Source organism: Mustelus asterias, chromosome 2, assembly GCF_964213995.1.
Source record: "Mustelus asterias chromosome 2, sMusAst1.hap1.1, whole genome shotgun sequence".
NCBI lineage: Eukaryota > Metazoa > Chordata > Chondrichthyes > Carcharhiniformes > Triakidae > Mustelus > Mustelus asterias.
Window position 1 is genome coordinate 5,781,683 of NC_135802.1, and position 22,767 is coordinate 5,804,449.

The 22,767-nt window shown below is 45.1% G+C and overlaps 1 protein-coding gene across 2 annotated transcripts in view; it reads left to right on the top strand.

Annotated features, from left to right (window-relative positions):
• The window catches only part of cpsf1 (cleavage and polyadenylation specific factor 1), a 131,462-nt gene that overhangs the window by 91,999 nt on the left and 16,696 nt on the right, over positions 1-22,767 (top strand). For both annotated transcript variants that reach the window (XM_078230453.1, XM_078230462.1), the window contains exons 25-33: positions 628-777; positions 2,570-2,722; positions 4,009-4,125; positions 6,209-6,299; positions 7,499-7,583; positions 8,609-8,644; positions 10,202-10,343; positions 15,111-15,263; positions 17,861-18,037. In XM_078230453.1, the coding sequence (XP_078086579.1) occupies positions 628-777; positions 2,570-2,722; positions 4,009-4,125; positions 6,209-6,299; positions 7,499-7,583; positions 8,609-8,644; positions 10,202-10,343; positions 15,111-15,263; positions 17,861-18,037 (1,104 nt within the window). The remainder of the gene's footprint in view (positions 1-627; positions 778-2,569; positions 2,723-4,008; positions 4,126-6,208; positions 6,300-7,498; positions 7,584-8,608; positions 8,645-10,201; positions 10,344-15,110; positions 15,264-17,860; positions 18,038-22,767) is intronic.

A 22,767-nucleotide genomic window follows, 5' to 3' on the forward strand; every position in this document is an offset into this window, starting at 1 on the left:
AGCATCTGTGAAGAGAGAAACGGAGTAAATGTTTCCAAGCTGCTCCTGTGAGGAACTGCTCTGATGAAAAGTCAATTTTGACTTGAAACATTAACTCTGTGTCTCTCTCCAGAGATGCTGGCTGAGCTATTGAGTCTTTCCAGCATCTCCTGGGTTTTTGTTTTCCCTCGCTCATCTACTTGTACAGAATCCAGCAGATTGTAAAGCAGCTCCTGTCCTGATGACAGCCCTCCCCTCGTAATCAGCTGTATCTCAAAGTGGGCGGCACGGTAGCACAGTGGTTAGCACTGCTGCTTCACAGCTCCAGGGACCTGGGTTCGATTCCCGGCTTGGGTCACTGTCTGTGTGGAGTTTGCACATTCTCCTCGTGTCTGCGTGGGTTTCCTCCGGGTGCTCCGGTTTCCTCCCACAGTCCAAAGATGTGCGGGTTAGGTTGATTGGCCATGCTAAAAATTACCCTTAGTGTCCTGAGATGCATAGGTTGGAGGGATTAGTGGGTAGATATGGGGGTAGGGCCTGGGTGGGATTGTGGTCGGTGCAGACTCGATGGGCCGAATGGCCTCTTTCTGTACTGTAGGATTTCTATGATTATTCTATGATGCCTTTCCTCTTACATTTCCTCTCCAGGTGCCACATAACATAAACTTCAGAGAGAAGAAAGTCAAACAGTCCAAGAAGGACAAGAAGGTTGAGAGCGCTACAGGAGAGGAGCAGATCATTCCAAAAGCAAGGGTCGCTCGCTTCCGCTTTTTTGAAGATATTTCTGGATACTCGGGGGTAAGAGCTACTATTAAAAGCAGAATAAATTTTCCTTTATCTTTATTTAACATGGGGTCATAGTTTGAGGATAGATTTTTTCTAACAGCATAAGTCCCTGAATAATAAGGTACAAGTCTCCTAATCTACCCAAGCAGATGGTGCATTGTCTGTTCCAGGTCCCACAGCACTATTAGGAAGAAGTATAGGATGATTTTCCTCAGTGTTCTGGTCAATATTTATCCTTCTCTTTTTTACTGATGTTTGTTTATCTTCTTGTTCTCACTTGCAGTTTCTGTGCATAGATTGATTATAAAGTGCTTTGGATATACTGAGCTTGTGAGGTTCTCTACAAAAGCAAATTATTCAAAATTCCAAGCATTCTGACAGAAGTCTTGTGTTTTGAGAGATGACATAAATCAACTGCACAATTCGGGGTTCCCAAATGTCCCAAGCACAGTTAGGGTAGCATCCCGGCATTTAGTGAGAGGATACGGCACGGTGGCACAGTGGTTAGCACTGCTGCCTCACAGCGCCAGGGACCTGGGTTCAATTCCAGCTTTGGGTCACTGTCTGTGTGGAGTTTGCATGTTCTCCCCGTGTCTGCGTGGGTTTCCTCCGGGCGCTCCAGTTTTCTCCTATAGTCCAAAAATGTACAGGTTAGGTGGATTGGCCATGGGAAATTGACCCTAGTGTAAGGGGACTAGCAGAGTAAATATGTGGGGTTAGGGGATAGGGCCTGGGTGGGATTGTGGTTGGTGCAGATTCAATGGGCCGAAAGGCCTTTTTCTGCACTGTAGGGATTCTATGATATGAGTCAATAAGTCTTCCATGCTGTCTAACCTGCTGAACATTCCAGACTCCAGGTAGCCGGGAACCAATAGCAACATTATTAGAAGTTTTGATTGTTCTGATCCAAGATGACCCTGTGTTGTTCAAATTCCCATCATGCTTTTGCTGATGGAAAGCTGCAAGTTTTTAAATTCATTTTTGACATTTGAGTCTTGCTGATTCCTAATGACCACATCCCAGATGGCCCCTGAGAAGGTGGTGGTATACTCGAACTTTAAAACCTCTGTCATGTGATGTGGGTGTCACTGGCTATTCCAGCATTGCCCATCCCCAATCACCCTTGAACTAAGTGGCTTGCCATGGCATCTCACAGGGCGTTTAGAATCAATCGCATTGCTGCAGGGCTGGAGTCAGATGTAAGCCTGACCAGTTTTCCTTCCCGAAAGAAAATGAGTGAACCAAATGGATTTTTATGTCGATGATAGTTTCATGGTCACCATTGTTGAGACTAGCTTCCGATTGTGGATTTATCAATTGAATTTAAATTCCACCAAGTTCCGTGGTGGGATTTGAACCCATGTCCCAAGGGCATTGGACCCTAGGCCTCTGGATTACTAGTCTAGTGACATTACTAATACTCCACTTGTTGCAGTCTATCAGTTGTAGGTATATCCACGGTGCTATTAGGGAGGAAATTCCATGATTTTGACCCAACAACAGTGGGGAGCAACAGCGAGAGTTCCACATCAGGATGTGTGGGGCTTGGAGGGGAACTCTCAGCTGCTGGTCATGTGTTCCCACATGTCTACTGCCCTTACTCTCTCTCCAGGTAGTAGAAATTGTGCTTTTAAAAGATGTTATTGAAGGAGTCTTGGCAAGTCGCTGCAATGATTCTTGTCAATGGTACTCACTGCTGCCAGTGTCGGTGGTGGATGTGCCCATCAAATGGTGTGGAGTTTTGTGAGCGCTGCCTCTGTACCAGTTTCAATGCACCGTTAATATCTCCTCTCCTCTGCCTTAGGTATTTATCTGTGGCCCCTCCCCTCACTGGCTGTTTATGACTTCCCGAGGTGCATTGCGCTTGCACCCCATGACTGTTGATGGACCAATCGAATCCTTCGCGCCCTTCCACAATGTCAACTGTCCGAAGGGCTTCCTGTACTTCAACAAACAGGTATGGAGCAGAGCACTGGCGCCGTAAAAATCTCAGTTCAATCGGTGTTTCGCGAGAAGCTTCTTCCTTTCACAAAAGTTAATTTGATAAACATGAGAGCTCCTTAGTGCTCTTAGTAAAGGCACTATCTGGTGTTGTACATTCATACAGAGATCCCTGGTTCCATCCAGAAAGGCCTGCTGTTTTTAAACCAGGCCGTGCTCTATTGGGTGGATTTATTTTGCACTTTCTCATTGTTTTTCTGAGATAGATGCTTCCAGCCGTTTGCTATGTTTGTAGAAACATTAATTTTCTTTATGTGGTGTTGTCTTTTGTCTTGGACTGTCCTTGATATCAAGGCTGCATGTGACCGAGTGTGGCATCAAGGAGCCCTAGCAGAACTGGGCTCAGTGGGAATCAGGAGGAAAACTCTCTGCTGGTTGGAATCATACCCAGCACAAAGGAAGATGGTTGTGGTTTTTGGAGGTTAGTTATCACAACTCCAGGACATCTCTGCAGGGGTTGCTTGGGGTAGTGTCCTAGACCCAACCATCTTCAGCTGCTCCATTAATGACCTTCCTTCCATCATAAGTCTGAAATGGATGTTCAGCACCCTTTGGAACTCCTCAGATACTGAAGCAGTCCATGTCCAAATGCACCAAGACCTGGACAATATCCAGGCTTGGGCTGACAAGTAACATTAATGCCACACAAGTGCCAGGCAATGACATCTCCAAAAAGAGAGAATAGTACCATTGCCCATGAAGTTCAATGGCCCTCACTGATTCCCCACTATCAACCTCTTGAGAGTTACCATTGACCCGAAACTGAATTGGACTAGCCTCATAAATACAGTGGCTCACCACCTGACTCCCAAAGCCTGTCCACAATTTGCAAGGCACATGTGAGGAGTGTGGTGAATTACTCTCCCCAGTGCAGCCCTTTTTTGGCATCTACACACAGCGAATGTCAAATGGATAATGTTTGCAGATGAGAATACATTTACTTCCACTGATATCCAACTCTAAACTCAGAGTCACAGATCAGTTATGTTCAGAAGAGAGCAGACAATACTTGGGTCTACTAGCTTGTGTAGCTCAGTCGCACTGTGTGGAGTCTGTTTACATATTAACCCATCAGTAAAGCGTGGTTCTGTAAGCTCCCTGTTGCTTTAAACCTATGAAAGGCATTAATGTAATTGTTGATCTGATGTTGAAAATTCTGTCACCCCAGAGTAAGGCTTTTTAAAAAGCATGCATAAAAGGAATTTTTCTTCCATATGTCTTTTCTCATTTACAATCCTGTAGGGTGACCTTCGAATTAGTGTGTTACCTACATACTTATCTTACGATGCGCCATGGCCAGTTCGAAAGATCCCACTACGTTGTACAGCACATTACGTATCTTATCATGTGGAAACTAAGGTGAGAAATATTGTTTTCACTGAATCTTGCTTTCTTTACCCCAGAATGTCTCTTTAAACCAAAGTGTTGTTTAATTAGCCTGTGGCAATGGTGTTGTCAGTGGAATTTCAGTAAACTACAGTTGTGGATGTGTGAAATGTTTTACTATGTTCACTTGCAAAATGGCCCAGTGGTACAGCTCCAGATTCTGCCCCTCAGTATTCAGGCTATGTTTCTATAGAAACTACTGTATGTGGGGCCCCACAGACATGCACTTCCCCACAGTGGAGCACTATGGTGATCGGGAAGAGGATTGGGAGTATTCTCCATTTCTGGCACCTATTATAGTGCTAATATCGACTTACTCATGGCAAACCAGGAACCAAATTGGAGGCCGCTCTAGTCTGTGTGGCCAAGGAATACACAACATGGAGTATTAAGCCACCAGGAGCTCTGGAAAAGGGCTATTTTATTTATTTAGTGTCATTTAAAATTAATTTTGGTTCCTTCACCTTTGAACCCAGTGAGTTTGTGACTGTCTGGTCCTGTCACCCAGTAGATGTCATAATGAGGAGCAGGAGTAGATCATTTGGCCCCTTGATAAGACCATAGCTGATCCGATTATAGCCTAAACTTTCCTGTCTATCTCCTATAGCATTTGACTCTCTTGTCAATCAATTGTCTTACTAACTCAGCCTTAAAATTATTCAATGACTCGGCCATCTTTCTGGGGAAGACACAGACTAATGGCGCTTTGAGAGAAACAATTCTCCTCATCTCCATCATAAATGGGAGACGCCTTATTTTTAAAGTGTGTCCTTTAGTTCTAGTGTCTCCCACAAGTGGAAACATCCTCTTTTGTGAAGATCCCTCAGGGCGGCACGGTAGCACAGTGGTTAGCACTGCTGCTTCACAGCTCCAGGGTCCCGGGTTCAATTCCCGGCTCGGGTCACTGTCTGTGTGGAGTTTGCACATTCTCCTCGTGTCTGCGTGGGTTTCCTCCGGGTGCTCCGGTTTCCTCCCACAGTCCAAAGATGTGCGGGTTAGGTTGATTGGCCAGGTTAAAAATTGCCCCTTAGAGTCCTGAGATGTGTAGGTTAGAGGGATTAGCGGGTAAATATGTGGGGATAGGGCCTGGGTGGGATTGTGGTCGGTGCAGACTCGATGGGCCGAATGGCCTCCTTCTGCACTGTAGGGTTTCTATGATTCTATGATTTCTATGACTTGTTGCAATAAGATCGTGCCTCGTTCTTCAAAATTCCACTGGTTAGATTGGATTCTTCTTAACATCAGTATCCAACCCTCCCTCATAAGACAACCCCTTCAACTCAGAAATCAGTTAAATAAACCTTCTCTGCACTGCTCCTAAAGCAGTTAAATTCTTTTAATAAGAAGTTCAAAATTATACATGATACTCCAGATGTGGTCTCACTAAAGTTCTGTATAAGTGTAGCAAAACCTCCTTACTTTTATATTCTATTCCCCTTGCAATAAACATAAACACTCCATTTTTCTTCCTAATGTTGCTGTACCTGCATAATATTTTTTGTGATTCATATGCCAGAACACCCAGATCCCTCTGTACCAGAATTTTATAATCTCTCCATTTAAATAGTATGCTGCTTTTCTATTCCTGCCAAAGTATACAAGTTCACATTTTCCCACATTATACTGCACCTGACAAATTTTTGCCCATTCATTTAACTGACCCCTGAATCGTATGTCCCCTTAACTTCCTCTGACATCCATCTTTGTGTCATCAGCAAATCTACCAATCATACATTCAGTCCCTCCATCCAAGTCTTTGATAAAAATAAAAAATAATTGCAGCCCCAGCATTGATACCTGTAGCACTCTACGAGTTCTAGATTACCAACCCAAAAATGGCCCGTTTATCCTTAATTGCTGCTTGCTGTTAGCTAACCAATCTGCTGTCCTTACTAATATGTTACCCCCTTCACCATGAACTCTTATTAAAAGTTTATTGTCCACTGGTTCAACTTTATCCTTGTTGTTCAGGGGCCTTGACCTTAACACTTGAACTCTTCAAAGAAAATTCACATAACCAATAATGAACACTGTGAAAATGTGTATTTTTCTCCAGGTGTATGCAGTAACGACAAGTGTGACGGAGATTTGTAATCGGATCCCAAAGATGACAGGCGAAGACAAAGAGTTTGAGAATGTTGAGCGTGGTGAGTAAACCCAGAGCTGAAGGAAGATGTTTCAGTTTGGCAGGGAGGGGAATCTGGGTCTCTGGGGGGAAGAACGATTTTTTGTGCTACATGGTGCCTGTAAAGGCAGTTCACTGCTAGCATGCTGCAGGAATCGGGTTCTACAATAGTGCCTCGAAAGCTCCAGTTGGAACTGGGGACTTTGATGGTATTAAACGGTGAAATATTGCGGTGTCCTCCTCCATGTGTATGGAGACATATAGCTTGACTATGTTGATAACATTGCGGCTGTTACTGTGTCCACTGCATGGCAAAGATTAAGAATCAAAGTTTAATAGCCAGGAATAAGGGGTAACTTTATGATCAGAAAAAACTGGTCTATAAAATAATGAGGGGTATAGATCAGGTAGATAGTCAACATTTTTTCCCAAAGGCAGGGGAGACTAAAACTAGAGGGCATAGGTTTAAGGTGAGAGGGGAGACATACAAAAGGGTCCAGAGGGGCAATTTCTTTCACACACAGAGGGTGGTGAGTGTCTGGAACAAGCTGCCAGAGGTAGTAGTAGAGGCGGGTACAATTTTGTCTTTTAAAAAGCGTTTAGACAGTTACATGGGTAAGATGGGTATAGAGGAATATGGGCCAAATGCGGGCAACTGGGACTAGCTTAGGGGTTAAAAAAAGGGGCGGAATGGACAAGTATTTCCATGCTGTAAACCTCTTATGACTGCTGAATTTATTGTGAATCTCGATTTGCCATCATAGGTAAAACCTAGCTTGACTATTGATTGAGTTAATTTGTATTTTTATTGGTGTGAATGTGTGGGTATGGTTTGATGATCTCTTGTTGCCATGAATTTACTCACAGAACAAAGGGAGCTGTGAGGAGGGCAGGTTTTTTAATGTGAGGGGTTGTTAGGTCATAGAATGTCTGCCAGAGATATTGGTGGAAACATTCATAATAGCTTTTAAAAAGGAACTAAATACGTGTTTTGGGAAAAAAATAAGAAAGGGGCAAGGGAATAAGACTGAGTAAACGAACAGAAGCACAGTGAACTGAATGGCCATGAGCTATGTTGTAAAGCCACATGAGAGTGTGTCCAGTGAAGGAGATGGGGCAACATCCTTCAGTTGGTGCGAATGAATATGGGAGCAGCAACCTCCCATTGGTATTAGTGGAGAAGAGTAAGCCTTTGACACTGATGCCTTGTTCTATTGGCAGATGACAGGTATATCTACCCAATGTTGGAGAAGTTTTCGATTCAGTTGATCTCGCCCGTCAGTTGGGAAGCCATTCCCAATACTAGGTGAGTTAGAACAACACATGCACACGCACACTGCTGCAACCCCTCCCCTTGGTACAGAGGTACTGAGGCCAAATTAATGTGTACCTTCTGATACCGTGGCTGAGATCACAAACCTCCGAGAATGGGCCAAGAATTTAAGAAGTATTTTCCAAACAGGCGTGCGAGGAAGCACGTCATCAGTTTTTATTATAAACGATAGTGCCACCTTTTACAAGATTGCCTGAAAGCCAGTAGTAAGTGTTTGAGTGCTGCTTTTTATTAAAGCAATCTCCTTGTTTTGTTTCCTTTTCAGTCCAGTATAAAAATTATATATTTTTTATATTTGTTCATTGGATGTGGGCATCACTGGTTAGGCCAGGACTTATTACTCATTCGTAATTACCCTCGAGAAGGTGGTGGCGACTTGCCTTCCTGAACCGCTGCAGTCCCTGTGGTTGGGTAATTACACTTCCAGAGAGTTTATTACAGTAATGGTCGCTTTTACGATACACAGAATATGTGTTTTACTTCTGATAATATAGTCATGTGTTACAACATTCCTGTAAGCAGATAAGTAATTGGGGCGGCATGGTGGCACAGTGGTTAGCACTGCTGCCTCACAACTTCAGGGACCCGATTTCGTTTCCTGCCTTGGGTCAATGTCTTTGCGGAGTTTGCACGTTCTCCCTGCGTCTGCGTGGGTTTCCTCCGGGTGCTCCGGTTTCCTCCCACAGTCTGAAAGATGTGCGGGTTATGTTGATTGGCCACGCTAAATTGTCCCTTAGCATCTCGGGATGTGTAGGTTAGAGGGATTAGCGGGGTAAATGTGTGGGGTTGTGTGGATAGGGCCTGGGGTGGGATTGTTGTCACTGCAGACTCGATGGGCCAAATGGCCGCCTTCTGCACTGTAGAGTTTCTAAGTATTTCTTTCTTCCTTTAGCGATAAACATCTCCAGAACACACTGTTTGATATTAGATAGGTTGTGTTTTTTGACATCCAATTTATCTGAAACACTTTTTGTGCCCTTTTCTTTAATCCTTTCCAGGAAGTTAGAAGAATTTGACAATCGTAGGGGTGAGGTGTAAGTATGAGCATTTGAACCTATTGGGTGGCCTGGACTTTAACTTATGAGAAAAACAAGATTATTATGTTCTCACTGGAATGACGGAGGTTGAGGGGCGACCTGATAGAAGTCTACAAGATTATGAGAGGCAAGGACAGAGTGGATAGTCAGAAGCTTTTTCCCAGGGTGGAAGAGTCAATTACTAGGGGGCACAGGTTTAAGGTGCGAGGGGCAAGTTTAAAGGAGATGCACGAGGCAGGTTTTTTTACACAGAGGGTGGTGGGTGCCTGGAACTCGCTCTCGGGGGAGGTAGTGGAAGCAGATACGATAGTGAGTTTTAAGGGGCGTCTCGACAAATACATGAATAGGATGGGAATAGAGGGATATGGTCCCTGGAAGGGTAGGGGGTTTTAGTTCAGTCGGGCAGCATGGTCGGTGCAGGCTTGGAGGGCCGAAGGGCCTGTTCCTGTGCTGTAATTTTCTTTGTTCTTTATTTGCAGCTATTGGTGTAAAAGATTCGAAAGTCCAATGTTTAACATTTGATGATTAGGCTGTTGATTGTTATATGTTTGCTCGTTTTCCTGTTTCAGCCATTAGCGTTAATGTTTAGTTCCTTGAAGTGGAAGGATTGCTCCTGCCACAGAGAGATAGATGTAGAAACAGATGAGGAGTAGAGGGTTGGTCTAGATAGGACAACGTGATTAGTGCAGGCTTGGAGGGCCGAATGGCCTGTTCCTGTGCTGTATTGTTCTTTGAGAGGCTGAAAATTGTTCCAGGTTCTGGTTTCCACAGGCCCTGGTTTTCCGCCCATTATGTTGAATGAATGCAAAACCACAGGCTGCAGGCCCAGCATTGCTCAAACTGAGCTCCCTTTGTGAAACGCTCCTCGCAGGGAGCTTCCTGTCAGGTGGTCATCCCAAACATGGGGCAGAACGAAACTCAGTGTTCAGAATATAGGCAGCAAGTTACAGTGAATATTCATTCAGGGTGCCTGCTTCTGCACACACTCCTGAACCCCGTAACAGCTGTAGTGACACCGCTGCTGGTTTTGTGAACAGTTGTAAAACAACTTGTATTTATATTACACCTTTAACCTCCTAGGAATGTAACCAAGCTGCATAAGGAAATGTTAGGACAGAAGACCAATATTTTGGTCAACAAGGCAAATTTTAATGACTGTCTTAATGGAGGAGCGAGAGAAGCAGAGACACTTGGGGAGGAAATTCCAGGACATCGGACCTGGGCAGCTAAAGGCAGGGCTGACAATGGTGGATCAATGGAAACTGGGGATACTAAAGAAGCCAGAATTGGGGGAGTGCTGAGATCTTGGAGGGTTGTAGGATTTGAGGAGATTATTGAGATGGGGAGGCATAAATGTGATGGAGGAAAGGGTTAGAATTTTAACACCGTAGGACTAGGAGCCAATGTAGGTCAGTGGTGATGGCTGAAAGAGCCTCATGGTGAGTTGAGCATGGGCAGCAGTGTTCAGGCAAGCTCAGGCAGGTGTTTCCAATTTTCTATTTGCACACAATGTCTCCGTCAGTTCCTCTGACTCCCATTTGTGATTTTGTGTAGGATTGACATGGAGGACTGGGAACATGTAACCTGCATGAAAACTGTATCACTGAGGAGTGAGGAGACTGTGTCAGGACTGAAAGGTTATATCGCTGTGGGAACATGCCTGACACAGGGTGAGGAGGTTACGTGCAGAGGCCGGGTGAGTGAGATAGTCAGCATTCACATTGCTTGGAAAGAATCATTGTATTCACAGAATCAAAAAATGGTAACTGTTGGACCTGTACTGTTAACATTATCTAAATCTGTTCATGGCATCAGCTTCCCATTCTGTACAGTTCAGTGAAAAAACCTTTTAAAAAAACATGAAAATACTCTGAATTGTGTGGCTGCACAGCTGTGTACAGCAGTGGTTCGTAACACCTCTGCTGTAGAGATTGTGGGTTTGAAAGGTGCCTTCTGAGGAGTTTTGCTGAGTTCTTGCAGTGCATCTTGAAGATGATGCACTTGTGTCTTGTAGATGGTGGACAGGCTTTGGGGAATCAGGAGATGAGTTACTCACCGCAGGATTCCCACCTCTGATCTGCTCTTGTAGCCACAGTATTTATATAGCTAGTCCAAATCAGTTTCTGATCAATGGTTACCTCCAGGATGTTGATAGTGGGGGATTCAGCGATGGTAATGCCATTGAATGTCAAAGGGTGATGGTTAGATTTTCTCTTGTTGGGGATGGTCATTGCCTGGCACTTGGTAAGAATGCTGCTTGCTACTTGTCAGCCCAAGCCTGGTTATTGTCCAGATCTTGCTATATTTGGACATGGACAGTGTCAGTTTGCACAGTATATATTTTAGTGCTGGTGTCTCCCGGGCTGTTGTACTTATAAATACTGGGTCTGCAAGAGCAGACCAGAGGCTGGAAATTCTACAAATGGTGACTCCTCAAAGCATGCCTACCACCAATACAGCACAAGTCAGAAGTGTGACTTGCTTTGATGAATGCAGCTCCAATAACACTCAAGACGCTGGGAACAATATCAGAACATTTACACCATCCTGGGCAAAGCTGCCTGCTTGTTTGGTAACCCATCCACTACTGATGCTAAATGGCAGCAGTGAGTACTGTATACAAGATACACTGCAGAAACTCAGCAAGGCTCCTTCCAACAGCACCTTCCAAACCTCTGACCTCTGCCCCCACCAAGAGAGGAAGGGTAGCAGGCAGTGGGAATATCACCACTTGTAAATTTTTTGCCAGGCCAAAAGGATCACTGTTCCTTCACTGTCGCTGTGTCAAAATCCTTCCTAACTGCACTGTGGGTGTATCTACACTGCAGCAGTTCAGGAAGGCAGCTCATCACAACCTTTTCCAAGTGCAATTAGGGCTGGGATAATAAATTCCGGATGGAAGCCTCACAGGGCTGAAGATGTCACCTTCCAAAACGGTGCTTCTGCAACGTCCACCGTTTTCCTGAGCTGAGGTTTCCCACTGTGCTTGACAGAGCCCTCAACCCACCTCCCCAACCTCACTGCTTTTCCTCCCTCCCAGAGCCATGACAGAGTCCCCCTTGTCCTCACTTTCCTCACCAGCCTCCACGCACCCCAAACCTGGTGGGAAAAAGATACAAAAGTCTGAGGTCTCATACCAACTGACTCGAGAACATCATCTTCCCTGCTGCCATCAGACTTCTGAATGGACCTACCTCACATTAAGTTGATCTTTCTCTGCACCCTAGATATGACTGTAACACTATATTCTGCACTCTCTCGTTTCCTTCTCAATGATGGTATGCTTTGTGTAGCGCGCAAGAAACAATACTTTTCACTATGTTAATACGTGACAATAAATCAAATCAAATCATTTGCTGGATTATCCTGCATCGTTTCTGCCAACTCTAAACACATCCTCCCCTCACTCCCCCTGTCAGCATTCCACAGGGACCATTCCCTCCAGGACACCCTGGATTCCTCCATCGCACCCAACGCTTTCCCACAGCACCTTCCAATGCAATCGCAGAACAAAGAAAATTATGGCACAGGAACAGACCCTTCGGCCCTCCAAACCTGCACCGACCATGCTGCCCGACTGAACTAAAGCCCCCTACCGTTTTGGGGACCACATCCCTCCATTCCCATCCTATTCATGAAGGTGTAACATCTGCCCCTTTACTACTTCCTCACCATTCAAGACCCTAAACCCTCTTCCAGGTGAAGCAGTGATTCATTTGAACTTCCAGTTTAGTCCACTGTCTTTGCTGCTCCCAATGTAGTCTCCTCCATGTTAGGGAGACCAAACACAGACTGGGTGACCACTTTGCGGAACACCTTTGCTTAGTCTGTAAGCATGACCCCGATCTTCCGGCTCTTTGCCATTTCAACTCAGCATCTTGCTCTGATGCTCACGTTTCCATCCTTGGGTTGCTGCAGTGCTCCAGTGATGGCCAAACTGGAGGAACAGCACCTCATCTTCTGATTAGGCACTTTACAGCCTTCTGGACTTGGCATTGAATTCAACAACTTCCGAGTATGAACTCTATCCTCCATTTTGATCATTTCTCTTTTTTCTTCCCCCAACTCCCTCCTCCACACAGGGACAATCTGTTCTTGCGTTTTACTTTCAGAGAGCACTGTCCATTATTCTGCAATGAACACATTCTGACCTTCAGGCCACTTTAACACTATCATTAACTCTCCCTTTGCTTTGCCTCTATGATATGTCAGTCCAATCTCAACTGAGCTCCCAACTATCCCTGGCCTATTTTGCTCCCCCTCTTCCACAGTATAAAATCCGTTGACTTTCTAACGCTATTCAGCTCAGCCAGAGACCCGGGTTCAATTCCCAGCTCGGGTCACTATCTGTGCGGAGTCTGCACATTCTCCCCGTGTCTGTGTGGGTTTCTCCCGTGTGCTCTGGTTTCCTCCCACAGTCCAAAGATAGAAACTAGAAGCAGGAGGAGGCCATTCGGTCCTTTAAGCCTGCTCTGTTATTCATTTTGATCATGGCTGATCATCGAATTCAGTATCCTGATTCCCCCCCTTCCCCCAAATCCCTTAATCCCTTTAGCCTCAAGAGCTATATCTAATTTATTCTTGAAATCTGACAATGTTTTGGCCTCAACTGCATTCTGTGGTAGTGAATTCCACACATTCACCACCCTCTGGGTGAAGAAATTTCTCGTCCCTTCAGTTCCTTATCCTCATACTATGACCTCTAGTTCTGGATTCCTCCACCATTGGGAACATTCTTTCCGAATCCACCATGTCTAACCCTGTTAGAATTTTATTCTCATATTTCTAAATTCCAGTGAATATCATCCTAACCGACTTATTCTCTGTCCTATGAGGAAAGACTCAGCCTGGTAAACCTTTGCTGTGTTCCCTCAATAGCAAGGACATCCTTAGAACCATAGAAAATTACAGCTCAGAAACAGGCCTTTTGGCCCTTCTTGTCTGTGCCGAACCATTTTATGCCTAGTCCCACTGACCTGCACTTGGACCATATCCCTCCACACCCCTCTCATCCATGAACCCGTCCAAGTTTTTCTTAAATGTTAAAAGTGACCCCGCATTTACCACTTTATCCGGCAGCTCATTCCACACTCCCACCACTCTCTGCGTGAAGAAGCCCCCCCTAATATTCCCTTTAAACTTCCTCAGATAAGGACAATGGAACTGTACACAATACTCTAGGTGTGGCTTCACCAACGCCCTATACAATTGCAGCAAAACATCCCTATCCCTATACTCAAACCCTCTCACTATGAAGGCCAACATACCATTTGCCTTTTTTACTGTCTCCTGTATCTGCGAGCTTACATTCAGAGACTGATGCACAAGGACTCCATGGTCTCATTGACTATCCACCTCTCTCAATTTACACCCATTCAAGTAATAATCTGTCTTCCTATTATTGCTACCAAAGTGGATACCCTCACATTTATCCACGTTATACTGCATCTGCCATGCAGATGCCCACACACTCAGCCTGTCCAAATCATGCTGAAGCATCTCTGCATACTCCTCACAGCTCACCCTCTCATCCAACTTTGTATCATCTACAAATTTGAAGATAATACATTCAGATCCTTCTTCCAAATCATTAATATATAATGTGAACAGTTGGGATCCGAGCACAGATCCCTCCGGAATCCCACTAGTTACTGACTGTCAAGCAGAAATGGACCCATTTATGCCAACTCTTTGCTTCTATCTGCTAACCATCTTTCTATCCATTTCAAGACCTGCAATCCCATGTGTTTTCACTTTACATAGTAGTCTGCTATGTGACACCTTGTCGAAAGCCTTCTGAAAGTCTAAATAAACAAATCCACTGGTTCTTCTCGGTCAATTCTACAAGTTACATCCTCAAAGAATTCCAATAGATTCGTCAAGCATGATTTCCCTTTTGTAAATCCATGCTGACTTTGTCTGATTACAGCACTGCCTTCCAAATGCTGAGTTATGAAATCCTTGATAATGGACTCTAGCAACTTCCCCAGTGCTGACGTTAGGCTCACTGGCCGATAGTTCTCTGTTTCCTCTCTACCTCCCTTTTTGAATAGCGGTGGACAAGATGTGCGGTTAGATTGATTGGCCATGTTAAATTGCCCATTAGTGTCAGAGGGATTAGCAGGGTTTGTGAGCAGCTGGATGTGAAATCCAGCACCTTAGTGATGATTCTCCATTCCAAGCTCCTGAGAAATGTATTTCAGTGGAGATTCTGTTGGCCCAGTGAGAGTGTGCATCCTTTACTGGTTGTCTGGAAGAGGAGATTCATTACTCTCTCCAAAATGTCTGAGAGTTGAATCAGCCAAAGCTGTGAATCTTTGCCGTTCCCACTCAGGCTCCTATAGATTTCACAGTCGGTGATGGACTGGGGAGGTTGAAAGTTCCTTGAGATGTCCTGTGAATTTCAGTATACCAAAATAAATCAATGGCTCTGTTATTTCTGTTCTTTGTTCTTTCTCTACAGATTCTGATCCTGGATGTAATTGAAGTTGTGCCTGAACCTGGCCAGCCTCTGACCAAGAACAAGTTCAAGGTGTTGTACGAGAAGGAGCAAAAGGGCCCAGTGACAGCCCTGTGTAACTGCAACGGTTACCTTGTCTCAGCAATTGGACAGAAGGTAACCACCGTTCCGTACTCTTCCCCCTCAGTGTACCATCAGCACCGTCCTTATTTAGTCTTGTCAATGAGCACATGAGCATGTTGTCCCTTATCAATGCTTTACTTACCTGCCTATCCCAGCAGCTGAGTAATGTGGAGATTGTCAGCGCAGGAGGAGACCTGGTAAAGTGAAATCTCTTGTGGGCTGATTTCATAAATATCCACTTTCTTTCTTTCTTATATTAATTCTGTTTTCCACCTTTATTCCTACATCCTTTTAGAGAAGACTTCTAGCTGCTGCGGTCACTTTAGTGCCACTCACTTGAGTGGCTTAGTCCTATAATTCACTAGCTGGAAAGACTCTTCCAATCATGGCCTTTGCTCTCAACTTGAAACAATTCAGTTGGAGCCACCCTGGTTGTAAACAGAAACTACTGCAAATACACAGCAGGTCTGGCACCATCTGTGGAGAGAGAAACAGAGTTTAAACATTTCATCTCGAACTTTCAACAGAGCCCTTCCCTCCTTGTCTGTTTTATTACTTTGCACGACAGAAGTTAAAGTTTATTTATTAGTCACAAGTAAGGCTCACATTAACACTGCAATAAAGTTACTGTGAAAATCCCCAAGTCGCCACACTCCGGCACCTGTTCGGGTACACTGAGGGAGAATTAGGCATGGCCAATCAACCTAACCCGCACATCTTTGGACTGTGGGAGGAAACCGGAGCACCCGGAGGAAACACACGCAAACATGGGGAGAATGTGCAGACTCCGCACAGACAGTGACTCAAGCCGGGAATTGAACCCGGGTCCCTGGCGCTGTGAGGCAGCAGTGCTAATCACTGTCCACCCATTTCTCCTTCTGGATTCGAAGATCGACATATTCAGATCGTGATGAATTGGGTGACTCTGTCAGATGTTGATGTGACATTTGGTTTGAGATTTCTGTCTGTAAATCCCCACCTTCTGATATCTGATGTTGGAGACAGGAGGAAGTTTGAGTCTGTCTGAAGCTGAATCTTCATTCAGAAAGAGAGGAGCAGCAGCTTTGCTGGGCAGTAAGGAGTAGGTGAACAAGCTCTTTGTCCAACTTCTGCATTCAGACAATGGGGGAGCTCTGATTGGCTGGAGAAGCCATCTCAAGAGAAGCTGAGGCCTGAAGGAAGCTCTTGCCCTGCATTGTGCCAGTGAATCATATCCCTACAGTACAGAAAGAAGCCATTCGGCCCATCGAGTCTGCACTGACCACAATCCCATCCAGGCCCTATCCCCGTAACGCCATGCACTTACCCTAACTATTCCCTCTAACCTACGCATCCCGTGAGAGTATGGGGTAATTTAGCATGGCCAATCCACCTAATCTTTGGACTGTGGGAGGAAACCGGAGCACCTGGAGGAAACCCAGACACGGGGAGAACGTGCAAACTCCATACAGGCAGTGACCCAAACCAGGATTCGAACCTGGGTCCCTGGCGCTGTGAGGCTGCAGTGCTAACCACTGTGCCACCGTGACATCCAGTGATCTCGAAAACTCTGAGCTCATGCTGCAACGAGATTACAAAACTGTGCTGTTAAATTTGAAAGCATTAATCTTTTGGAGCCCTAAAAATCACGCTGACTCTTCAAGTGAGAGCTCTGAGATTGCTCACTCTGGCCCTAATATCAGGCATTTTAATGATTCAGTCTCACTTGTCGCTGGCAGTGTTACTTTTCCTGGAATGTGGCTTTTATTAACTTGCTGTAACTTTCCTCAGCTGTTAGTGAAGAATTTCTGATTGCTGATGTGGGTTTCTATTTATTCACTCATGGGATGTGGGTGGCACTGGCTGGGCCAGCATTTATTGCCCATCCCTAATTGCCTTTGAGCTGAGTGGCTTACTGGGCCATTTTAGAGGGCATTTTAAGAGTCTGGAGTCACATGTGGGCCAGACCAGGTAAGGTCGGCAGATTTCCTTCCCTAAAGGATATTAGTGAACCAGGTGGGTTTTCCAACAATCGACAATGGTTTCATGGTCATCAGTAGATTCTTAATTCCGGATTTTTATTGAATTCAAATTCCATCATCTGCAGAGTCCCCACAGCATTAACCGAGGTCTCTGGGTTACTAGTCCTATGAGAAATTATTACTAGTTTTGTTCTGTACGCAGTGTAAGGTTGGATTTTTTTTCTCAGTTGCCTGTGCACATGCCTCTGAATCAGATGTTTGTGGTTCAAGTCTCCAGAATGGACGTAATCCAGGGTGACACTCTGGTGCAGTACTGAGGGAGTGCTGCACTGTCAAATGAGTTGTTAAACAGGTCTCATTAGATCCCTCAGATGGATGTAAAAGATCCTATGGCACTAATTTAAAAAAGAGCAGGGAAGTTCTTCCCAATATCCTGCCGAATGTTTATTCCTCAAACAACATCATAGAAAATACAGACCAGCTGATTATTTATCTCAGTTTGTGGGATCTTGCTGTGTTCCAATTAGCTGCTGCATTTCCTACAACACTTCACAGAGTGACTGAAGCACTGCAGGTCCTTTCTTTCATTTAAAATTGGAGAGAATTGAGTGTGTTTCCCTCGGGATCTGCTACCCGGTAAGATGATGTGATGAAATTCCTCTTGTACAGATTTTCCTGTGGAGTCTGAAGGACAATGACCTGACTGGAATGGCGTTCATCGACACGCAGCTCTACATTCACCAGATGATCAGCGTGAAGAATTTCATCATGGCAGCAGACATCATGAAAAGTGTCTCCATCCTTCGATACCAAGAAGAGAGCAAGACACTGTCTCTTGTTAGCAGGGTATGTGTGTGACACAGTGCTGATCCCCGGGAATGGGAACTGCTCAGGAGCATTCATTTCCAATAGGATAAAGACGGACATTTGCTCTCTTCCTGCATGAGAGCCTAGTATAATGGAGACTATTCCCATTCTAATTTTTTTTATTCATTCGTGGGGCTTGAGCTTCGCTGGCTGGCCAGCCAGCATTTATTGCCCATCCCTAGTTGCCTGAGGGCAGTTGAGAGTCAGCCACATTGCTGTGGCTCTGGAGCCACATGTAGGCCAAACTAGGTAAGGACGGCAGATTTCTTCCCTAAAGGACATTAGTGAACCAGATGGGTTTTACAACAATTGACAATGGTTTCATGGTCATCATTAGACTTTTAATTGCAGATTTTTTAAAAACTGAATTCAAATTCCACCATCCGCCACGGTGGGATTCGAACCCATGTCCCCAGAACATTAGTTGAGTTTCTGGACAAATACTCTAGCAAAAATACCACTAGGCCATCGCCTCCCCTTGAATCTCAGAAGATAACACTGCTAGCCAGTACCTAAGGGATGGTAGATCCACAGCATTGTCTAGCTAAACATTATGTATGCTTTATTAACCTGTCTCTCAGCCTGAACTGAGGGTGGCAGGAGAGGCCGAGATCATTATTAATAAAGCTTGCAGTATCCTAGGCTTTATCAATAGGGGCATAGAATGACAGGAGGCCATGTTAAACTATATAGAACATGGTTAGGCCTGATCTTGGTACTGCATCCAGTTCTGGGTATCATGCTTCAGAAAGGCATTGGAGTGAGTACAGATGAAATTCACAGGAATAATTCCAGGGATATAGAACCATCGCTATGAGGATAGATTGGAGAGATTGAGACTGTTTTCCTAGGAGAAAGAGACTTTGATCGAGGTATTCTGATCTTGAGGGGTAAGTAGTGAGAAACTGTTGCCACTGGATAGTACATCAAGAGCTAGAGGACATGTTCAAAATAATTGGCAAAAGGAGTATTAGTGATGTGAGCATTTTATCTTCACCAAGAGACTGGTTGGAGTCTGGACTGAGCTTCCTCAGAGGGTGGTGGAGGCAGCTTCGAGCGAGGGTTTTCAAAAGGGAATGGAATTGCTTTCTGAAAAGAGAGAATATGCAGGGTTACGGGGATGAGGCAGGGCAATAGCGTTAGTTTGAGTGCTCTTTCAGAGAGCCAGTGCATAGTGGATGGGCCGAATGGCCTCCTGCAATGTAAAGATTCTGGGTGCTACACTTCAGTAAAGATCTGAAGACATTAGAGATTGCAGAAAGGATTCACAGGGATGAGGAACTGCAGTTACGTGGATAGATTGGAGCATTGGGAACTGTTCTCCTTGGAGGAGAAGGTTCAGAGGAGATTTGATGGAGGTATTCAAAATCATGAGGGGCTGGATAGAATAGATGGAGAAACTGTTCCCATTGGTGGAAGGATTGAGAACAAGAGGGAACAGATTTGAGGAATTGGCAAAAGGATCAATGGTGACGTGAGGAAAAACTTGGAGTGGTTTGAGCCTGGACTGCACTGCCTGAGAGTGTGATCGAGACCGGTTCAGTTATGGCATTCGAGAGGGAATTAGATAATTATCTCAGAAGGGAGAATGTGCAGGGTCATGGGAAGAAGACAGGAGAATGGCGCTATGTGAATTATTCCTTCAGAGAGCCAGCAGAAACATGACGGGCAAATAGCTCCCTATTCTGAAAGCATTGTGTCATTTTACCCACCCCAACACTCTGTTTTCCTTCCTCTTTCTCTCGGAGCTGATTTCTCCAGGCTGGAAGTCGATAGGTGCTGATTATTCTTTGCTGTCTCACTCGGGGGCCTTCAGGCGTACGGTGCTGGCAGATTGTTCAAACTTTGAGACATTTCATCAAACCCCTTCTTGTCCAGGAGGAGGTTGTTGGATGCTTTGTGAGGAGTAGGAATCCTGTTAGAGACATTATGTCCCTGACCGACTGTAGGGGGTTTGAGGCCAAACATAGGATCTCTGTGTGTGCCTGACCTGAAGTCAGCACTGATCTTCCTTTATCAACGGAGCCACCAAGGAGCCTTGATGATGAGGAAGCTTCTAAAATTAACTTTAGTCCCACATTAAGGAGTCCTGTTAAAACCAGGGGATAAAAGCTAACTACACACTTCTTGCATCATGATGTTTAATCCTTGGAGGGTTTAATAATTTGAGTTTAATAATTAAACCTGACTGATTAGCGTAGCAGAGCTGGAAAGTCCCTGCAGCGGCCCCTGGCATTGGATGAGCTTCCTAGTCTGTGCTGGAGAAATGTCATTGGCTTCAGCAGTCCTGTGTTGGGAGGATCTGAGGTGCCTGTTCCTGACAAATAATCCAATGTCCCCTCCCTCACTGCCCCCATCTCACTGGTATACAATGTGTAGGGAAGTTTGCTGAGTAAACAGGGTAGGGTAGAACCGAGATGCCATTCTCCGAAACTGGGCTGACAGAGTGGTTTAGGCAGCAGGGGATTCCTGATGATTGTGGAAGTGTACTCTGGGAAAAGGGAGGAAGTGATGTGGAGATGCCAGCGTTGGACTGGGGTAAACACAGTAAGAGTTTTAACAACATTATGTCACACTATCAGTAACCCCCACAGCTTGCCTCCTGGACTTGCAGAATCTCACTGGCTGTCCTGTCTGGAGACAATACATATCTCTTTAAGGGCTGCAGGGAAAAGTCTGGGACTTGCTAGGCAAAGGGACGTCTGGTAAGAGGGCCTCTTAAGGATCAACAAGGTCATCTATGTGCGGATCCACAAGAGATGGGTGAAATCCTAAATGAATATTTTACATCAGTATTTATTGTTGAGAAAAGCATGGATGTTAGGGAACTTGGGGAAATAAATAGTGATGTTTTGAGGAGTGTACATATTACAGAGAAGGAGGTTCTGGAAGTCTGGGAAAAGTCTGGCGAGCCTAACGTGGGTAAGTTGTTAGAAGGTGTTCTGAGGGACAGGATTTACAGGTGTTTAGAGAGGCAAAGACTGATTGGGGACAGTGCTTAATGCTCCCTCCACTCACATTGTCTGTATCTTTAAGGGTGGTAAGTGCCTAGAATGCACTGCCAGAGGAGGTGGTAGAAGCAGATACAAGAGCAACGTTTAAGAGGCATCTTAACAGATACATGAATAGGGAATAGAGGGATGCAGACAGCGTAGAGGCAACAGGTTGTTGGTTGAGAAAGATGTCATGTGTCAGCGTAGGCTTGGTGGGCTGAAGGGCCTGTTCCTGTGCTATACTGCTCTCTGTTCTTCTTTTCTTTGTCCTTAATACAATGAGTGACTGCCCCCCCCTCCCCCCCAACCCAGAGTTGATTGGGGGAGTCTGTTGCTAGGCAAAGGGACGTCTGGTAAGTGGGAGGCTTTCAAAAGTGTGTTAACCAGGGTTCAGGGTAAGCACGTTCCTTTTGGAGTGAAGGGCAAGGCTGGTAGAAGTAGGGAACCCTGGATGATTCGGGATATTGAGGCCCTGGTCAAGAAGAAGAAGGAGGTACATGACTTGCATAGGCAGCTGGGATCAAGTGGATGCCTTGAAGAGTATAGAGGGTGTCGGAGTAGAGTTATGAGAGAAATCAGGAGGGCAAAAAGGGGACACGAGATTGTTTTGACAGATAAGGCAAAGGAGAATCCAAAGAGCTACAGATACATAAAGGGCAAAGGAGTAACGAGGGAGAGAGTAGGGCCTCTTAAGGATCAACAAGGTCATCTATGTGCGGATCCACAAGAGATGGGTGAAATCCTAAATGAATATTTTACATCAGTATTTATTGTTGAGAAAAGCATGGATGTTAGGGAACTTGGGGAAATAAATAGTGATGTTTTGAGGAGTGTACATATTACAGAGAAGGAGGTTCTGGAAGTCTTAAAGCGCATCAAGGTAGATAAATCATCAGGATCTGATTAAGTGTATCCCAGGACATTGTGGGAGGCTAGGGAGGAAATTGCGGGTCCCCTAGTAGAGATGCTTGAATCATCGACAGCCACAGGTGAGGTGCCTGAAGATTGGAGGGTGGCAAATGTATTTGTTTAAGCAGGGCTGCAGGGAAAAGTCTGGGAACTACAGTCTGGCGAGCCTAACGTGGGTAAGTTGTTAGAAGGTGTTCTGAGGGACAGGATTTACAGGTATTTAGAGAGGCAAAGACTGATTAGGGACAGTCAGCATGGCTTTGAGTGGAAAATCATGTCTCACGAATTTGAGTTTTTGAAGGGGAACCAAGAAGGTAGATGAGGGCAGTGCAGTTGATGTTGTCTACATGGACTTCAGCAAGGCCTTTGCCAAGGTACCACATGGTAGGTTGTTGCATAAGGTTAAATTTCACAAGATCCAGGGTGAGGTAGCCAATTGGATACAAAATTGGCTTGATGACAGAAGCCAGAGGGTGGTTGCAGAGGGTTGTTTTTCAAACTGGAGGCCTGTGACCAGCGGTGTGCCTCAGAGATCGGTGCTGGGTCCACTGTTGTTTGTTATTTATATTAATGATTTGGATGAGAATTTAGGAAGCATGGTTAGTAAGTTTGCAGATATTTGCAGATATTAGTTAGGGAGCATATTACCGCGGTGCAGAGGGTAGACAACTTAGAGGGGTCATGTACTGAGTCACTGTGGGTGGAACTCAGAAACAGGAAGGGTGCAGTCGCTATGCTGGGGGTGTACTACAGACCACCCAACAGCCCACAGGAAGTGGAGGAAAGGATATGTCAGGAGATTCTGGA